Genomic DNA, 21806 nt, shown 5'->3' with positions numbered 1-21806 from the left:
GATGCCAGCGTTGACGTTTAAAACTAATATGTTATCGAATGAAAGATCACAACCCCACAGATTCGGACTAAGGAGAAATAAAGACAATGCTTTAACATATTTTTTGCTATTACAATATTCTAGATCTCAAGAAGCCAACCCTTAAAAGTAGGGAAATGCCCTCTATTTATAGTTTTGCCTTATGGGTCTTGCATATAACATAAAGCTCTTTTGGAATAAAGAAAACCCTAAAAGGATAAGGTTGGGCCGTACGGTCTGACACCCGTACGGTTGTCGGTACAATGCGGCAGAACGGTCTTGATGCGTGGCAATTTTGTAACTGATTAACCGGACTAACGGCCACGATCAACTCGGTCATGGAGAAATCGGACTAACAGCCACGATCAACTCGGTCATGGTGAAACCGGACTAACGGACACGATCAACTCAGTCATGGAGAAACCGGACTGACTGTGATGCCGAGTTTGGTTCGGAGATACCGGACCAAACAGATTATCTTCTCGTTTCTCGGACCAGCCGCAGCTGGTGCAATTCCACCAGTCCGAAGGAAAGACTCGGTACTCATGTCTGTCTCTTACTCATGCCTGTCTCTTCTTATCCCCGGTTCCCGGTCTCACCGGTCTTGCATATATCCGGTTTTACCGTATACAATACTAATTAACATTTGATTGTGCGGTACATGACATTTTCTTTTTTGTAAAATTGCGTCTTCGTGGACCATGCATGGATTACTATTATATTACTTTAAGATGGAATAGATTGACATTAATGTTTTGGTTCCTTATGAGGACAGTGCATGAGAATGAACAGTACTCTCCTACGTTTTCTGACATGAGTTTAAGAGAATCCTATTACTTTTCAAGTATGAACGAAATGGAGACAAAAATAAAGCTGTGTCCTTTTGGTAGTAGTTCGGACTAGGGGCCTAGTCTATTCTCAATGAGAAAAGCTTTAGATGTTCGGGATTTTGTTTCCGGTATAAATCATTCAATATTAAAGCTTGATATTCGTATTCGTCACTTGTTGACGCGACTAATACAAATTCACACTTTAACACTATATAAGTATTTCTATATTCTCCTAACTCTAACTAAAGAGAGTCCGGAACCAAAATGACTTAATAAAAATTCAAGTTAACCAAAATACTCCTAAAAAAAAAAAATTGGCACAAAAGTACCTTTAGCGCAGTAAAATACTGCGCTAAAACACTTAACCGTGATGGAGACGTTAAGTGCTTTAGCGTAGTATTTTAGTGCGCTAAGCCAAAGTTTTTCTCACCTATAGCGCAGTAAAATACTGCGCTATAAGACACAACCATAAAACCCCTTCGGCTCCACCACTGGTCCCTCCAGTGGCGTTAAAAATTTTCAAAAATGCCATTGAAGGCGATTTCAACGTGGTCCCCCCATAAAAATACGTCGTTTTCAATTAATTTTCATCGGGAAGTTTAGATTCTTGGTATATTCAAGTCAAGGAGCAAGATTCTAAGCTCGAATTGTAGAAAAAAACGGCGTACAACTCGATTAACACAACTCTACAAAAATCTTCGATTAAGGTTTTCTACTATGAACTTTTGTTATTAATTTGTTATATACATTATATTGTACGCATGTATGTTTTACATTTAATCGTCGTTAATTTCCAAAAAAAAAAAATTTTGCTTTCATCGCGGCAGTGGCTATTGCCACTGGTCCTTTTTTTTTTTTCATTAATTGTTAAATGCGTATGAATTGTTAGTTTGTTAAATGTTTATGAATTGTTAAGTTGTTTTATGTTTATGAGTTGTTAATTGTTTATGAATTGTTAGTTATTTATGAATTGTTAATTGTTAATGAATTATTATTTTGTTAATTGATTATTTGTTAAATATTGATTATGAATTAATTAGTTGTTAAATATTGATTATGAATTGAAAGAAGTTGATTGTTAATAAATTATTATTTTGTTAACACTTTGTTTGGATGATTGTTATGCATTGTTTCATAATGTATCGTATTGTGTTGTACTGTATAGGACCAAATCAGTCGTTACATAAAATAGGACCTTTTCTCGTTACGTAACGATGGATTTCACGATACGATACAATAAAATAAAAGTAACAATCAAAGCAAACATTGTAGTTAAACTAACAATACAATATAATACAATAGGTAACAACCATCCAAACAAGTTGTAAATGATTATGAATTGTTAAATCTATATTATTTTAAAAGCATGAATATATATGTTAAATAAAAAAATATTATCTAAAAAAGAATAGTTAAAGTTCTTCTTTTAATATTTATGTTCACGGAAATAAAAATTATTATGAATTTCATAAATACATACGTTAACGATAAAATGTATAGGACCAAATCAGTCGTTACATAAAATAGGACCTTTCCTCGTTACGTAACGATGGATTTAACGATACGATACAATAAAATTAAAGTAACAATCAAAGCAAACATTGTATTTAAACTAACAACACAATATAATACAATAGGTAACAACCATCCAAACAAGTTGTAAATGATTATGAATTGTTAAATCTATATTATTTTAAAAGCATGAATATATATGTTAAATAAAAAAGATTAATTAAAAAAGAATAGTTAAAGTTCTTGTTTTAATATTTATGTTCACGGAAATAAAAATTATTATGAATTTCATAAATACAGACGTTAAAGATTTATACATTCAAAATAAATATTGTATTCAAGATAACAAGTAGATATTTTTTTTCCAAGTTAAAATTATTAATTAGTTAATATAATTTCTCTTTCATTTCAAGAGTAATGACTAATTTAGTTTGTACAGACTAGACTCTTTCATGGATCCGAATGTTCCACCGCGGCCCGATGATCACCCGGGGCCCGCTGATAGATCAGTATTGTCTTTGCAATGCAATCATAGGTCAGAGTTATTATAGGCTGGTACTATAGGGATATTGACTAGGCTCCGTCCCCGTAGGCTGCAGAGAGCATGGACTCTTTTACGCGAGCGCCCCCATACCCTCGCATCTTAGAAATACTATTTCGGGGCGACATCTATCGTTGCGTTTTCGTTGGTCGGGTACAGCATGATTGAGCGCTCATTACAGCCATGGTTGAGCGGTGGAGGCCGGAGACATATACTTTCCATCTTCGCACTGGTGAGGCCACAATTACACTTCAGGATGTGGAGGTCCTTTTTGGATTGCGGGTAGATGGAAAGTCATTATACACTTGATACGAGCCTCCTCCTGGTAGTACATGGGTGACGGAGTTGACTAGGCTCACTCACTTCGTGCCTGATGCCGAGGGCCAGATGTCGGGACAGAGCCGGGTTCAGATTAGTGCACTCTGCACTTATTTGGAAGCAGAATGCATACATGGAGGAGCGTGATAACGTCGATTGGGCGGCGTTACGCGCTTCATTAGCTGATGAGCGGCCTGTGAGGAATTTAGAAGGAGCCAAGATTCTTGACTTCGATGAGTTTTTGATCCCGGTTAGTATTAAAAATACTTCTTTGTTCCTATAAATTACTTATTTTAAATATATATGTCACTCATTATTTAGTAATATTTTATATTTTAGGATTCGGCGTCAGCTGGTCCACCAGAGCCACCCACTCAGGCATTTTCTCATGGGCCTGCCGGGCCAGCGGTGTCTTCTCATGTGACTGTCGAGTCACATGTAAGCTTTTTATTAAAATTAGTTTTATTCAATATAAGGTCAATATTTAAAATATATATTTTAGGATTCGACGCCAGTGGGTCCACAGGAGCAACCCATTCAAGAGTCTTCTCATCAGTCTGCCGAGACAGAGGTATCTTCTCAGGAGACTATCGAGGCGCAAGTAAGATTTTTACTTAAAATCAATTTTATTCAATATAAGGTAAATATTTATTTAAATTTTATAACCTTTATTTGGACTTCGAACGGCATCTCGTCTAGGAGACTACCTCATATTCTGCACCAGACCCATCTCAGGAGCCTACTCAGGCGCCCGTTGATACACAGGTTTGATTATTCAACAAACGTTAATTTAATGTATTCAATATAAATAAGAAATGGTACTAATTATTATATACTTTTCAGGTTCATCCTTCGGCGCCTGCGGTGGCGACTCCCGACGAGGAAGAGGTCGAGTTTCCAGACCCAGGTCAGCATAAGCTTCTACCCGTGCTGGCGGGACTAGATCCTAAGAAGAAGCACATTCTAGTCAAGGGCGCACGGGCCAGGGGAAGAGGAGATGATCATGACTTGGAGCGCCCGGTTATTAAGAGGAAAAAAGGGCGATGGAGACGATGACGAGGGCGGTGGGAATGGTATGAGCCTTAGGCCTAAGGATAGTCTCAGGCATACCACATGTGGGACCCATCCACGATAGTGTATATACATTAGTGTTGTACAGTTTATCGTAAATATTATATATTTTTTGCATATCTATTTATATTTATAAATATTATCTTAGTCTTTATTATTGTTTATAGTTTCACATCCTAAATTGATAATAAATTAAAAAAACGTGACACATTCGAAATAAAGTTAAGCATTAATTTAAAAATAACACGAAACCCTAAAAGATAAATAATGTAAAGCTAATGACTACAAGTCTTCAAACAAAAAAGGATTTCGAGCACTTTTCAACCACTAAAACGACAATCCAAACTTTTGCGTATCCTTGATGTATTGAGCCTACCTTATTAATCGTACAAATATAAGTAGGATTCTACATAAAATATTGAAGTTCCGGAGTCTCAAAGCATGACTAATATACGGCTAAACTACGTGAAAAAGTGTGAAAATGTAATAAGAGGTTGTTTTGGTTTTATGGTTGTGTCCTATAGCGCAGTAAAATGTTTTGGTTTTATGGTTGTGTCCTATAGCGCAGTAAAATGTTTTGGTTTTATGGTTGTGTCCTATAGCGTAGTATTTTACTGCGCTATAGGTGAGAGAAACTTTGTCTTAGCGCAGTAAAATACTGCGATAAAGCACTTAACGGTTCCGTCACGATAAAGTGCTCTAGCGCAGTAGCGGTTAAGTGCTTTAGCGCAGTATGTTACTGCGCTAAAGGTACTTTTGGGCCAAAAAATTTTTGAAAGTATTTTGGTTCACTTAGATTTTTATTTAGTCATTTTGGTTCCGGACTCAACTAAAGACCTCTACTTAAAAGAGTGATCCTATCCTACTTTTCTATTGTGGGATATATAAACTATACTCTTCTTTGATTGACTTTTTATTAATTGTGATTCCCACGTTGGAAATTACATAGATTTAAGTTTTAATTACTAATCAACTTTATTTGGAATTAGATTCTAAGCAGACACCTTAGGGCCACTACCATATATTACCGCATGGTGAAGCTGGAAAGGTGAGACAATCATAGTGTAACTTTACTATCCTTTTAGCCGACCATTAATTCCATTTGGCACAAAAAGGAAAAAAGATATCATGAGATACTTTTGTAAATTCAATTTTTTTATCATTAGGTAATCATATATCATGTTCTCCAATAATTAATTACGTAAATGTTCCATGCATAAGCGAATTCTGCTTACGAGAAGAACAGTTCAGAAAGAACGTCTAAAAGGCAACTTTCATTGCCTAATAGAAACAGAGAACAGCGATTTTGAGGAAGTCCAACAGCATGTCGACACTTATTGATGTGAATAATTATATTCACTAGGCATAATGTTATCTTTTGATTATGCAACTAGATTCAATCGCCATTATTTCAACTTGATTGGGTAAAATATATTCCACTTAAAGTAAATTTTGGAATAAATTATAAAGTAGGAATGTACAATTATTTCTCTGATCTTGTCCAACAACGATGTTGATGTTGTAAGTCAATATAAGAATATGCACTTGGAGCAAAAGTTCTCAAAGTTTAGGCTTCAGAGAATATCAAAGTAAACTTACATTTGAGATAATTCTCAAGATGTTGAAATTAAGGGCCTGTTTGGAAAGCCACCTGGTAATTGGAATTGGTGTAATTACTAGGGTAGTAATTACACAGTAGTGTAATTACAACGACCTGTTTGTTTGTCATAACGTAATTACAGTGTAATTACAAGCGTGCTATTTGGTTGCACAAGTGTAATTACACAATCAGTTTAATTTAAAAATAAAATTTAATTATAAAAAATTTAAAATTAATATTTAAAAAATATTGCCTTTATAAATGATATTAAATTAGTTATTTAATAACACATTGTTTCTTGAAAATATATTAATTAATAATCATATATTTGTAACTAATATTGTAACAAACATAATTGATATATATTTTTCAAATTAATATTTAATTTTAATTAATTATAAAACTTAAAAGAAGACTTTTTTGTGAGAATGTCATGGATTGGATGTTTGACAAAAAAATAATATTAATAAATATAATGCCATAACATTATTCAAATGTTTGACACAAAAAATTCATCAAATGTAAGTGAAAAATAAACAACATGCAATGTGAAAGCAAATAACTTAAAATTGAAAATATAACCTAAATTCAAAATCCGAAAGAAAAAGTTCAACATAATACTCTTATGTCAAATTCCAACATTACATAAGTAAGTTCCAACGTAACTTAAGTAAATAATTCAAAAGAAAGGAAAAATGTAAGTCTATAATCCCATTCACAATGAAATTCTACTTTAATAACGTCACCCATTATATGTCAAGTTTGTTAATAACTCATTCTTTCCAATATTAAGAGGTGTAGTTTCAAATATTAGAATAATAACACGATTATGCTAAATGAATAAAATAAAAAAAAAAAAAAATATGAGCAATTACATGGAATCACTGGGTTGTTGTTGTTGTACATGGAATCACAAGAAGTAAAGGTTGGGAATGAAAAAAAGAAAATGAAAAATAAATAATATAAAAAGAAAAATATATTTTAAAAAATAAAAATAATAAAAAAGAAATAAAAATAATAGAAATAAAAAAATATTAAAAATAAAAATAAATTAAAATAATAGAAATAAAATAAATTGAAAATAAAAATAAATTAAAGTAAAAAAAATAAACAAACTAAAAAGTAACTCTGTAATTACAGGGTGTAATTACATCCAATTCTCAGCCCCCCCCCCCCCCCCCCCCTTGAGAATTGGAGAGTGTAATTACACCCTATCAATTTGTAACGATTGAAGAGAAATTAAGGTTGATCGATTGGGAAATTGGGAATCAGATTAGGGATTTGTGGAATTGGGGATTTTTAGTTGAATTTAGAAAAAGGGAAGTCACGTGAGGGGCACATGGAATCACTTAAATCTGACAGTGCAGAAGCAATAATAGCTGAGAGGATCCTAAGGCTCAGATTAATTGGCAGTTATGCTCCAGCCAGGCCCATATAACAAACTCAGCTGGAAGCAGTTAGCTTTAGCTAATTTTTGGAATAATTCTTTCCCTCCTAAAAAATTCTCTCTCTACTTTCTATCTTCTTCTTCCTAAATTCTTACCCCAAATTCTTCTTGCATTCTTGCAGGTTATCAATCTAGAATCTCCATTGTAGTCAGTTCAAGTTCACAATTGTAATAATACTTAGATTGTAACCATTCCACATATCAATAAAATTCACAGTTGTGTTCACTATTACACTTTTCAATTTCACTTTCATAAGTCATAACAACTTGGTATCAGAGCTTATCGTGGCCTTAAACATGACTATTACAGAGACAAGATCAAAATCCAATGAAGAAATGGTTAAGAAACTAGATACCCAACTGTAGAGTCACATGATGGAAGCCAACCAGAAGTTGGAATCTCATGACTCCAAGCTGGATGAACTGGGAAAGAAGCTAGACCTCTTAATGGAGAAGATTCTTCCAAACCAAAATGGAATATTGGGCAGTGCACCAAACCAGTTAGAACGGTCCAATAGCAGGTCAAGATCTAGTGAGCCAAATGACAGTTCTTCGGGTAGAACCCAGGGAAATAACCACCATCCTAAGTTTGAGTTCCCATTCTTTGAAGGAGTAGACCCTTGTTCATGGTTGAGGAAGGCAGACAGGTACTTCCAATACCATCACATCACAGATCCAGAGCGGAAGTTAGAAATTGCAGTGCTGCATCTCCAAGGAAAGGCGGAATCATGGTATTTTTCCTATCACATAAGTAAAGGAAATGTTAGATGGAGAGACTTTGTAGATAAAATATGTAAGAGGTTTGAAGGATCTGATAATAGCAAGCTTAACCTAATAGGGGAATTCAAGAAAATAGAACAGAAGGGGACTGTCAATGACTATCTGGAAAAGTTTGAAGAACTCAAGGCTTGGGTTTTGATCAGGAATCCCACTATTCCAGAAGATTTCTTTATGGAGTTTTTTGTGGAAGGATTGAAGGAGGACATAAGGCATACAGTTAAGTTGATGGATCCTTATTCCTTCAATCAAGCAGTAAACAAGGCTAGACACCAAGAGAGGTTGTTAAATGCACAGCAGAGGAAGGACAAAGGGCAATGGGCAAGGATTGCAATGGGTGGAACCAACCAAGGAGGGTATGTGAATAACAGGGGACCTAGTAATTCTAATGGGAGTCAAGCCAACAAGTTGTTTGAGCAGAGAAGGGCCCAAGGATTATGCTACAAGTGTGGAGATAAATATCACATGGGCCATCAGTGCAAACAGAAGCATCTCAATGCCATGACTGCTGAACAGTTAGAGCTGGAACAAATGAACAATCCTGATCTAATAGAAGAGGTACAAGAGGAAGTCTATACTGAATTACCAGAAAATGAAATGGTGCAGGAGGCTATAAGTCTTAATGCACTATTTGGTACTGAGGTGCCTAATACCATCAGACTCATAGGAGATATTAAGAGGAATCAGGTCACTATCCTAATAGATTCAGGCAGTACTCATAGTTTCTTGGATCTTGAGACTGCCAAGAAGATAGGATGCAAGATTTTTGATGCTGCTCCTATGAGAGTGACAGTAGCCAATGGCAATCACATCATGAGCATGTTTTGTTGCCCTAGGTTCAAATGGAGGATTCAAGGGGTGGATTTTGAAGACTCTATCAGGTTGGTGAGGTTAGGAGGTAATGACATGGTGCTTGGTGGGGATTGGATAAGAGCACACAATCCTGTATTATTGGATTTTGAAAACTATAAAATCCAGGTGACTCACAAGGGGAAAAGAGTGGAGTTGAGAGGGATTTACAACAAAGCTGAACTAAGGAGCATGTCAGCAACTGGAGTCAAACAACTATTGAAGAAGGGGCAGGCAATATGGGATCATTTATTCACAATAACTGCAACTAATGAAGAGGAGAAGGAAAGTATACCTGAAGAGATTCAGGAGACACTAAGAGCATTCCCAGATGTGTTTGTGGAGCCAAAGGCACTGCCTCCCAATAGAGGACATGACCACTATATTCCCCTGAAACCAGATTCAGTTCCAGTCAGCATAAGACCATACAGGTACAACTACTTTCAGAAAAATGAAATAGAGAAACAAGTTTCAGAAATGCTAAAAAATGGAGTGATACAGCCTAGTCACTCTCCTTTTTCTTCACCTGTACTGTTGGTAAAGAAGAAGGATGGAAGTTGGAGATTTTGTATCGACTATAGGGAATTAAACAAAGTCACTGTTAAAGACAAATTCCCTATTCCTTTGGTAGAAGATTTAATGGATGAATTACATAGATCTTGCATATTTTCTAAGATTGATCTGAGGGCAGGGTACCATCAAATAAGGATGGGGGAGCAGGACATTCACAAAACTGGATTTGTCACCCATCTAGGTCACTATGAGTTTAGAGTTATGCCCTTTGGGCTAACCAATACACCTGCCACATTTCAAAGTCTAATGAACCATGTCTTTAAGGAACATTTGAGGAAGTTTGTTCTTATATTCTTTGATGATATTTTGGTCTATAGTTCTTCCCTAAAGGAACATACAGTTCATCTGGAGAAGGTGTTGCAATTATTGAGGGGTGAACAACTATTTGCTAAACTGTCTAAATGCTCATTTGGACAACCCAAGGTGGAATATCTAGGACATATTATCACTGGAGCAGGGGTTGCTACTGATCCTGCTAAGATAGAGGCTATGGTTAACTGGCCTAAACCCAAATCCATCAAAGCTCTAAGAGGATTCCTGGGGTTAACAGGGTACTACAGGAGGTTTGTACAAGCATATGGTGTTATTAGCAGACCATTGACTAACATGTTAAAAAAGAATGCCTTCCAGTGGGGAGTAGAAGCTGAGGAAGCATTTGAGAAACTTAAGAGAGCAATGACCACTGCCCCTGTATTAGCTTTGGCAAACTTCAATCAAACATTTGTTGTAGAGACAGATGCATGCTCTAAGGGCATTGGGGTTGTATTGATGCAAGAGGGCAGACCACTAGCATACTTTAGTAAAGCTTTGGGACCTAGAAACCTTGGTCTCTCTACTTATGAGAAGGAATTCTTGGCTGTTCTATCAGCTGTAGACAGATGGAAGCATTATTTGCAAGGAGGACATTTTATTATTAGAACAGACCATCAAAGCTTGAAGTACCTCCTAGAACAAAGAGTGTCTACTGTATTGCAACAAAAGGGCTTAACTAAATTGATGGGATTAGACTATGAAGTACAGTACAAGAAGGGTACTGAGAACAGGGTTGCTGATGCCCTTTCTAGAAGGTTGGAGGAGGATGAAGGACCTGAACTTAATGCTATTTCTACTGCAGAACCTACATGGATGATGGAGATCAGTGACAGCTATGAGCATGATCCTGTGGCACAACAACTTCTAGTTGAATTGATTGCTGATCCTGGAGGCAAGCCTGATTATACACTTAACCAAGGTCTTATCAGATACAAGCTCAAGTTATTTGTGGGCAGAGGTGCTAATCTCAGAGTTAAGATCTTTGAATTGCTTCATTTATCACCTTTGGGTGGGCATTCAGGGCAACTAGCAACTTACAAAAGGCTTGCTATGGTTTTCTATTGGCCTAACATGAAGGCTGATATTGTGAGATGGGTGTCTGAGTGTGACATTTGTCAAAGAACTAAGACTGAGAACGTTCATTACCCAGGATTATTACAACCATTGCCCATTCCAGAGGCTCCTTAGCATGACATTGCCATGGATTTCATTGAAGGCCTTCCTTCATCTGGGCAAAAGAACACTATTCTTGTGGTTGTGGACAGGTTGACCAAGTATGGCCACTTCCTAGCATTGAAGCACCCATACAAGGCTCAGGATGTAGCAGATTTGTTTATGAAGGAAGTATACAGGTTACATGGGATGCCTAAGTCCATTGTATCAGACAGGGATTCTATCTTTACCAGCCAGTTTTGGCAACAACTCTTCAGATCTGTGGGAACTAAGCTCAATATGTCAACATCTTATCACCCTCAGTCTGATGGACAAACTGAGAGACTGAATAGATGCCTCGAATCCTATCTTAGAGCTATGGTTTTTTCTAATCCTAAGCAATGGTTGAAGTGGATTCCTCTAGCAAAGTGGTGGTATAATACTAACCACCACAGTGCACTCAATGCTACACCATTCGAGGCATTGTATGGATTCCCACCCCTTCAGGTGCCCATGGGATCCTTACCTCGAACAGGTCAACCCAGTGTCACTAATTGTCTAGCTCAAAGACAGCACATGCTTTACACATTAAGGGAGAATCTTCAGCAAGCTCAAGCTCGTATGAAGTTCTTTGCTGACAAAAATTGAACAGATAGGGAATTGCAGGAAGGGGATCTCATCTACTTGAAACTTCAGCCATATAGATAAGCTTCAGTGGCAATTCGTAAAAACTTGAAACTAAGTGCTAAATTCTATGGCCCTTACCCAGTTGTCAAGCGTATAGGAGCAGTGGCTTACCAGTTAGAGCTCCCTCCAGGTTCGCAGATCCACCCAGTGTTCCATATTTCACAGCTGAAAAAGAGGATCGGCCCAGCTGTAATTGCTCAACAGCAACCTCCTGCATGTGGATCTGATGGTGGTGTTTTGGTGCAGCCAACAGCTATCCTCCAACGTCGCATGGTTCGCATCAACAACGCAACTTCAATCAAGGTCTTAGTCCTGTGGTCGAACCTAGGCCGCGATGAAGCCACATGGGAAGACTGGGGGTACATTCAAAGCCAATTTCCAGCGTTTGTGGCTCAACAGGGACCTTGAGGACAAGGTCGATTTTGAACGAAGGGGTAATGTAACGATTGAAGTAGGGGAATGAGGATTGAAATTGGAGAAATTAAGGTTGATCGATTGGGAAATTGGGAATCAGATTAGGGATTTGTGGAATTGGGGATTTTTAGTTGAATTTAGAAAAAGGGAAGTCACGTGAGGGGCACATGGAATCACTTAAATCTGACAGTGCAGAAGCAATAATAGCTGAGAGGATCCTAAGGCTCAGATTAAATTGGCAGTTATGCTCCAGCCAGGCCCATATAACAAACCCAGCTGGAAGCAGTTAGCTTTAGCTAATTTTTGGAATAATTCTTTCCCTCATAAAAAATTCTCTCTCTACTTTCTATCTTCTTCTTCCTAAATTCTTACCCCAAATTCTTCTTGCATTCTTGCAGGTTATCAATCTAGAATCTCCATTGTAGTCAGTTCAAGTTCACAACTGTAATAATACTTAGATTGTAACCATTCCACATATCAATAAAATTCATAGTTGTGTTCACTATTACAGTTTTCAATTTCACTTTCATAAGTCATAACACAATTACACTTAATTCCCACCTAACTGTGTAATTACTTGGTCAAACAAACAGGCCAAACTGTGTAATTACACCCAATTCCAATTACCTGGGTGGCTTTCCAAGCAGGCCCTAAATTGCTTCATTCCCCCTTGCAATGAGTGTCAACTGATATACAACATTAAATTATTTAAAACAATATGCATCTTTCAAAAGTCACTACGTAATAAATTTTGCACTGCCTTTTCTGCACCCAACCACAATAAAAGAGAAAAAGGAAAGAAAAACACTAAAAGAGAAGAAAAATGTCCTCCTGCAGACGCATTCTTTCCAGAGCATAATGGAAGAGGAGAAGAGCATCTGAAAGAACCAGACTAGTACAAAAGAAAAGAAATGCTTGATTTATATGTATATATGTATGTGTGTTGACCAAACAAAGGATCCTAAATAAGGGTTCTCTTAATTTTTTTTTTTAATCTCTTTTCCGTTGATTCTAACGAGCCACTTGAATAATCATATTGAAGCACATCCGTCTAAGGAGAAATCTAAGGAAAAGGGATAGACTAGAATAGTACTTCCTCTATTGTATTCTAGTTTAACAACACGAGACAAAAATTTATTCTTTCTTCCGATATGGAACAGTTTAACGCCCCTGCACGATTAGGTCTGGACATTGGAGCGTTGACAACATGGGGTTCCAACATTGGTTAAACCAAAAGTAATGATGGCTCTGCTTCTGAAACCGTTTTAAGAAAATAAACCTTAGGCATAACTTAACCATAAAAGCTCCGCTCATGAGGTCAGGATTGGCCAAAACCATATACTAAGAAGAAATGGTCAATTCCTCAAGGCCTCAACCAACGTGGACATTAGACAACTAGGCCCAAGGTAAACAATGATATCCAGTACTGGTAACAGAGTCTATAACATAATTAATACATGTACATATGGAATGGGAGGGTAGGCAAACAGGGTAAAAACTACACTTGTGGTTTTCAACTGCCAACTACAGTTAAAAGTGAAGCCTTTGAGAAGTAAAAGCGTAGAAGACCTCACTTATTTCTCGAGACAATAAACCTACTAAGCATCTTTTAGGAGTGATGGTTCCATCCTAGGATCTATCTAGGATGATCCTGATGCAAATAATTAACTGTGAGGAATGTGAATTTTCTCTCTTACGAGGGGAGAAAAGGCCACAGGAGAAGCTTTGACTACTAATGGAACGATTTATTCTGCTCAAAAAAATAAAAAAATAAAAAAGCAGCCCCGTGCACTAAGCCCCTGCTATGCGCGGGGTCCGGAGAAGGGCCGGACGACAAGGATCTATTGTACGCAGCCTTACGCTGCATTTCTTCAGAGGCTATTTCCACGGCTCGAATCTATGACCCCCTAGTCACATGGCAGCTCAAACATACATAAAAACTTTTATGGAAGTTTATTTATAACTATCAAATACAAACTTCAAATCTAGGATTCAATAGATAAACTTTTATTACTAATAAAACACTGACCATACAACAGCTGTATTGCTTATAAGTTATACAATGACGTCCTAAGTACTTATCATCCTAATTGCTATAAAAAATATCTCTGACCTCTACGGTTGGAAGAATTCAATTTTCCCAGAGGAGGGAATTCATCTTCATTGGAGAAACCCTTATTTCCACTTTTTGCAAGATATTCTGATTTATCACGGTTGTCATTTCTAACATCTTTCAAGTTGTGCGGAATTCTTGAGTTGCCCGATGATGGAGGAACAAGAGGCTCGAAACCTGATAGCTCAGGGCCAGGAGCATACGAATATGGCAATTTTCTGACATCCATCTTACGGAAAGTGATGGAAATTCTGCAACAACAGAACAACAATGGCCATATAAGTCAGATGGACAAGAAAATTGCATAAAATAAGCCATTTTGAACAACTTTTAGAAAAAAGCTTTTTGCAAAAAAGTTATGGCAAAAATTGTGCAAAAACATGTCTGGGTAGTGGCTTTAGAAAAACTGGTTACTATGCTTAATTTTATTTTATTTTTGCTGAAGATACTTTTGTGAGTGCAAAAAGAATTATTCTTTGAGAACATCGTCAAATCACACAATCAAATGCAGTTTTTTTGAGAAAATCTTTTGCAAAACCTTCTTGAAAAACTTAGATAAACATATCTTCGGAAAAATAATTTGCCCTTTTTTTGTCAAGAAGGAAAAACTTTTTGCATTAAAAAGTTCTCCATGGAAAAGTGCCACCTTGATATCATACATAGAAGAAAGAAAATTGGACAACCTTTTAGCTGGAACACTAGGCACACAATGTTTAGCAACATCAGCTCCATTACCATTGATAATGAGCACTGACCTGCATGACAGAAAGCAACAAGTCGATAAGCATCAATCCAAGACCAAAAGCATAATTTTTCATCAAGGTAGGATAAGAAAAGATTTCACATGATGAAAAGGGAAAATGTACATATTTCATATGCTATAGCATTCCCTGCTTAATCACAACAAGTGTGAGAAGGCAGTGCAGATAGGGAAGATTGATTTGGGATGGGACTGAACTGTATAGGATATTAAAATTTAACAAAGCAAAAAGTATGTCGTGGTGTACCCGAGAGGAAGAGGTAAGGAGAAAGGACCAGAGAACTCTCCAGGACTAATAATCTTTAAGTTTGTGCCAAAGACTATATTACACTCTGCCAAGAAAGACACTGTGCAGAAAGGTCGAACAAAGTCGTGATGGTCAATATGAGGAGGAATGCAATCACCCTCATCATAAATATTCACAATGCAGCTATCGGGAACACATGATGGAGGCAAAACATGCCATCTAACCATTCTCCTAATCATTTTCTTGAATAAAGGAGGCAATGGATCCACTTCTTCATCTCTAATAATGCCTGGGGGATTACCATCCTTGTCCTGAAGGGTTAGTGGATAAAAAAGAAGGATCAGTGGATAAAAGGTTCAGATAAAACTGAAAAGGAATAGCCATGTATATCAAAGAATCAATTAGAGAACTCTTACCACAGCATAATTATAACAACAACCAAACTGTAATGTGACACGACCCTTTCCTTTCATCCACTTTCTTGGCTCAGAATACGTTCGTGCTGCAAAATGTCAACCAGAAAAAGGAGAGAAATTGAAACACTGTTTTTTATGAGAAGAAACATTGTTGATTAATATAGCCATTTCCCATCTTCTACATAGCGTCCTGGACAAAAGACAATTTCAATTGAGACCGACATATTGCAATGTAGTCAAATAATACTTGTTCTCTAATATCAATCCACAAAGAAGAAATACATATGTACTTTATCTATGTAAGCGAGAACTCCCCAAGGGCTGATGACGCATGGTTCGAACTTGGTAGATAATGGGCCCGCTCCACTTCCCTACTTCACTTAAAGATCAAGCTTTTTCCCGCGGCAGAGTTCGAACCCCTGACATACTGACATGTGCCTACCCCATGCATCACGTGTTGTATTCTTACCACTAGACCAAATCCCTAGGGGAAGACAACCTATAACATGTACCACTCAAGGCTAACAGTCTAACACAACTAGAAAACTCATTAATGTATACGACTCATCTGTCTGACTCTCGTTTTGACTTTTCCTGAGCTGTCCAGTTAGATACTGAAAGAATGCATTTCAAATTTCAAACATATGTTTTCTATTTTTTATAAGGAGACATTCAATGTCCAACACTTTGAATGGAAAAAAAAAAAAAAAAAAAAAGCTTAGTAACATTTCAGCTAATGGGAAATATTTTCCATCTCAGCTAGCTATGGTGCAATGTTGGGTAAACGAAGTAGACTGAGAGGTTCAGATTTGATATGAAGCAGTGTACTTCAACCTAAACATCGATTTATTCTTTGGCTTGCTGTACAGGGCAGATTACTCACCAAGGAGAGGCTCCAGAGACTGAATATTCCAGTAGATAATTCTCTATGTAGCTTGTGAGATGGTCAGGCCACTGAAACACAAGCTCACTTGTTCTCGGATTGTGTTTGGACCAGGAGGATCTTAACTGCTATTGTGCAATGGGCAGGGGTGCAAATACCAACAGGTGAAGCTAAACAGGTGCTGACAAGAATCAGGAGAAGGAAATGGAAGCAGTTCTATAAAGAGGTAGTAACAGCCCTATGGGGAGAAATCATATATAATGTGTGGCAAGCAACAACATAGGGCCATATTCAGAGTATACTTGTATATACTGGTACATTGATTACACAGATTAAACAGGATTTTGTTACCAGAATAGAGGCAGTTAGATATTCTAAAAAGGCTAGTAGATGTGGTTCATTAAAACAGCAGTTCTTTGTGTAAATAGAGACTTGTTGGAGGCTTGATTGAATGGTACCGTTCTTAGAAGATGGTCATGAGATTAGGTGCTCTTTAGGTATAATTATTTTTGTTTGTTAATGGTAATATTTACATTTGTTACCAAAAACATTTCATATAAGTCTAGATGTAATATGCATGTATACAAGAAAGCAACAATGCAGTCGCTCTCCAAACATCCTTCTCGTTTTGTAGCTATTACTCTAGATGGTGACGGAAATAAATAACCATGCAGATAAAACAATTCAGAAAGCAAAATTGAATGAGAATTTTTGGACGTACCCCTAAGCTGCCCCTCCTGTCCCTTTCTCTGAAGTGTGTAAACCAATTCAACTATCTCCCTCTGCTCATCAGGATTGAAAACCTGAGTGTGAAGCTCAAGCCCTTGCAGCACATTTATTTTCTTTCCAAATACCTTCTCATAATGAACAAAATCCTTTCGCCTGCCAACTTGGCGAAATCTAATTAACTCATCCTGCTCCTCCGATACATCCTTGCCTACGACTGATCTACCAGGTCCATCATTTAGATTAATCTTAAACTTTGAATGATTAAACACTGGTTGTTTGCTGTTTACAGATGTAGACAAGACGGTAACAAATCGCTTCGGCCTTCCTGAGTTAGTTGATTCTACAACTCGTGGAGAGGGTGTATGAGGATCAGCATTCAGCTTTCTCTTTGGTGAAATTACATCATCAGATGAATCCCCATGCAAGAACTCTGCAGAACTTTCTGTAACATTAACATTCGATAATGACATTTCATCTAACCTTCCTACAAATTAAAAGATACTTATGTGAAATTTGAATGTAGTAGTCCTAAGTACTAAAAGGCAAATCACAATGATGGTCCTATTTTACCCAAAAAAAAAAATGATAAGAAAATGAAAAACTGCACGTATTGTAGCCATTCCATAGATTCTCTATCTGAATATCCTAATCTATACTTTAAATCAGATTATTCAGAAATTCAATTTCTATTCAGGACTTCTAGAGTGAATTTGAACTTCCCTTAAAAACCCTCCCTACCTAGGACTCTGTCGAAAACATTCCCTAAATTGAAAAAGAAAAGCTCAGTTCTTTTAATACTCGCAACACGTTAATCTCATTAGGGCGGCCTAGAATCTTCTCAGATAGAATTACAGGAAGAGAAAAAAAGAATGGCATGTCACAAAAACAGAACCTCAAGAATTTGACAAGGACACCGGAAAAAAATACGTTCTTGAAATTAAAATCAAATTGTAACACAAAATGAAATACACAAACATGTATAAAGAAATTATTCAAGAACTCGAGAGTGAATTTGAACTTTCCTTAAACCACCCCTATCTAGGACTATGTCAAACACACTCCATAAATTCGAAAAGGAAAGCTCAGTTCTTTCAATAGTCCATAAACAATAATCTCATCTTAGAATCTTCTCAGATAGAATTACAGAAAAGGACCAAAAAAAGGAATGTCAGGTCACAAGCAGAACACCAACAATATGACAAGGACGGTGGAAAAAATCTGTTCTTAATTTTAGAATCAAATTGTAACACAAAATTTATGTTGAAGAGTCCCACATCGGATGAAAAAGGGATGGGTGGTCTCCTTATATGGTCTTGGGCAATCCTCCCCTCATGAGCTAACTTTTGGGGTTGAGTTAGGTCGAAGATCCATGTCTTTACATTAATACACAAATATTTGATACAGAGAAGTGAACGTATTATAGCCATTCCATAAATTCTCCATCTGAAAAATCCTAATCTATGCTTCAAAACGAATTATTCAGAAATTAATTTCTATTCAGCAACTCTAGAGTGAATTTGAACTTTCATTAACAACCCTCCCAATCTAGGACTGTCGAAACATTCCCTAAATTCGAAAAGAAAAGCTCAGTTCTTTCAATACTTAAAATAATCTCGCGAGAACGTCTAAGTATCTTCTCCGACTGAATTACACGAAGAAAATAAATGTATGTCACAAACAGCACGTCAACGATATGGCAGGGACAGTGGGAAAAAAATCCATTGTTGATTTTAAAATCAAATTGTAACACAAAATTAAATACACAAACATTGATAAAGAAAAACTGAAGGTGTTATAGCCATTCCATAAATTCTCTATCTGAAAAACCCTAATCTATGCTTTAAATCAGATTATCAGAAATTTTATTTCTATTCAGGACTTCTAGAGTGAATTTGAACTTCCCTTAAAAACCATCCCCACCTAAGACTATATCAAAAACATTCCCTAAATTCAAAAAGAAAATTCTTTCGATACTCACAAGTAAAAAATAATCTCATGAGGATGTCATGTCACAAACCGAACATCAAGAACTTGACATGGACAGCAGAAAACATCGGTTCTTGAAAATAAAATCAAATGGTAACACAAATAAAATACAGAAACATCAATAACTCCGACAAGAGAAAAATTAGGACAGCTTACTTTGATTAAGGTTGCACACACGAGCCTCTATAACATCTTCACAGCGAGGACATAACCCTTCAGACAAAACTTGAAGAATTTCTTCACGCGATAAATTCTTTAACATAGCCATGAAATCTGGCGACCTGTGGCGAAAATCTCTAGCCATGAATTAAACCCAATTCTTATTCCTCTTGGGCTCTTGCTCAACTAAAGATATACGTGAACCGATTTGGCCCTTATCAAGGTAGATTTTAACGAAATAACAATGGGAGATGGGACTGGAATTACTAAATTAAAGAATGTGTGGGCTACACATATAGCAAAGTCTTGGTCTTTGGAAAATATGTATTAAATATATAGTTGACTTGACTAAGGAAGGGGACAGAAAATTGAAACCTAAATCAGTTAGGACTATGTTTTAAGTTAGAACAGTACTGTACGTCCCAGCTTTCCTTTTAAACGTTTTATTTATGGGCAAGAAATGGACGGTGGTCATTGTTGCGGAAAGTGATCATGGAGCAGATAACGGCCCAAGCCCAATTTAGGGAACCCACAGGTTGTTTCAATTCTGTCGGTAAAAATTGAATTTTCATGGGTTATTATACTTGCTTATTTATCGCTTAGGGGTCGTTCGATTGCTGATTAGATTTATGTAAAGTATTTAGAAGTATAGAAATTAGTTACGTAAGATTTAGTTGTCAGAAATAACTAATGATAGGGGTGACTTCAATCAAATCAGTGCTCCATTCAGTTCAGTTTGACCATGTGTTCCTTCAGTTAATATTAGATATATTTTAAGGATTATATACATAATATACCGAGTTTAGTCGGGTTCACGTGACCCATTTTTTATGAATGAATTCGCCCTTGGAGAAGTCACGCAGGTGGTAAAACATACAACGGGATCATGGACCCTGGGACTATGAGCTCTAGCAGCCTATTTGCCATGGGAGATGCCTGAGGGATGAAGTTTTCATAATTATTCTGGCTACTGTTGTGTATTTCATATGGAGGGAGAGGAAATCAGAAAGATAATTCAAGACATTCATTTCAGAGGCAGCTCAAGATGCACACTGCAAAGAGGTTGGAGAAGCTAAATTTTTATCCAATTTAAATTGTATAATAGGCAATTTGTGTTGACTCAGGATCCAGGTGATTCATATGTACGGCTTAGGAATGGAGCATGTTACTCATTCCTCAGTCTCATCTTTCTTTGCTCTGTACAAAATGAAAAGTAATTAGTAACCAAAAAAGTAAGTAATAGCTAGAATTAGTTATTCAGACATATTTCAACCTAGCAGCTAGCAGCATCAACATTATGTAATTTTAGTATTTTTTTTTTAACCATATATTGCTTATTCCATAGTCTACTCTACATCAAATAATACATAAATTATTCATAACATCTACATATTTTATTTATGTGGGATTGCAGAATAATGGTAACATCAAATTTAGTGTCCTAAATTCTATACAAAGTAACTAAAAAGCTACTTGTGAAACATAACTTTTTTAGCTATGCTAATTCTTAAACACAAATAATTCCCTTCCTAATTAGCAACCAAATGACCCATGAGTTTTAACAAATACTATTTACCTATTGATAATTCTCCTCAAAGATTTAAGCCTCTCGGTAATTAACTATATACAAAGAGTGTTTGAATTGACTTATTTTAAGTATTTTTTGGCTTTTAAGCTCTTCGCTACTTTTTGTGGTGTTTGATAAAGATAAAAATTGTTTTTAAGCATTTACTTTTAGGCTAAAAAAATACAAAAATATGCTAAATGTCAAAAGTTGGATGTTCCCAAATAATGGCTTTTAGCTTTTAACTTATAAGCTATTTTTAAAAATTCAATCCAAATGTCATCACAGTATTACTACTTATTTCTTGATTTATTCACTTGTTGGAAGAACACATTGTTAGAGTTTTATAATGCTACCATAAGATTTTTTGTATAAGACTCCACGACGAGTCATCTTTTGAATTTTGAATATTGTCGCTTTTCAAAATAAAAAAATAATATTGAAATGAGTAACATCGTGTAGGGAATTTTATCAAATACATCATTTTCACCCTGAATTTATCCCCAAAAATCAAATTCACACCTCAACTAATCGAACGATCTATTATTTCCCTATTCTTATTAATATCCCCTCAAGTAATGATGTGGCAAAGAAAGAATGTTCAAATTCTTGAAAGAGCATGAGAGACAAGAAAACGTAAAAAAGCTGATTAAATTGTCCAGCTGTCAATCTTTAATTGGACATTATATAATTAATTAGACTTAGACATTAAAAATCTATTTTCTTTCTTACTTTCTCCCTTTTGTTATCTCTATTCTCTTCGTTCTATCAGACCCATCGCATATACACCATCAACAATCTCCATTTTCAGGTTGACAAGCCACAGAACTAGCAAGAATCAATTTTAT

At 36.3% G+C, this 21806-nt stretch overlaps 1 protein-coding gene across 3 annotated transcripts; it reads right to left on the bottom strand.

Moving 5' to 3' along the window:
• Positions 1-14087: 14087 nt before the first annotated feature.
• On the bottom strand, positions 14088-19799 carry LOC132598698 (RNA demethylase ALKBH9B-like). 3 transcript variants are annotated; one of them, XM_060311718.1, is made up of 6 exons: positions 19392-19799; positions 17242-17733; positions 15638-15723; positions 15222-15532; positions 14898-14969; positions 14088-14465 (listed from the first exon to the last, which is right to left on the bottom strand). In XM_060311718.1, the coding sequence occupies exons 1-6, from the start codon at positions 19537-19539 to the stop codon at positions 14195-14197; spliced, it is 1380 nt and encodes a 459-aa protein (XP_060167701.1). In that variant the 5' UTR covers positions 19540-19799; the 3' UTR covers positions 14088-14194. The 3 variants fall into 3 exon arrangements, with proteins under 3 accessions (XP_060167701.1, XP_060167702.1, XP_060167703.1); XM_060311719.1 differs by having other exon boundaries at positions 17242-17691; positions 19392-19798; XM_060311720.1 differs by having other exon boundaries at positions 17242-17679; positions 19392-19797.
• Between the last annotated feature and the right edge of the window lie 2007 nt (positions 19800-21806).

The sequence above is a fragment of the Lycium barbarum genome, chromosome 6, assembly GCF_019175385.1.
Source record: "Lycium barbarum isolate Lr01 chromosome 6, ASM1917538v2, whole genome shotgun sequence".
NCBI classification, from domain to species: Eukaryota; Viridiplantae; Streptophyta; class Magnoliopsida; order Solanales; family Solanaceae; genus Lycium; species Lycium barbarum.
The sequence above is the reverse complement of the archived record's forward strand: the minus strand, read 5'-3'. Positions and strand labels throughout refer to the sequence as shown.

Coding starts and splice junctions, on each gene's coding strand:
- LOC132598698 (XM_060311718.1), bottom strand. CDS start 19,539: ATGGCTAGAGATTTTCGCCACAGGTCGCCAGATTTCATGGCTATGTTA. Junction 17,734..19,391: donor TGTGTGCAACCTTAATCAAA/GTAAGCTGTCCT, acceptor TTTAATTTGTAG/GAAGGTTAGATGAAATGTCA. Junction 14,970..15,221: donor TCCTTACCTCTTCCTCTCGG/GTACACCACGAC, acceptor TCTGTCATGCAG/GTCAGTGCTCATTATCAATG.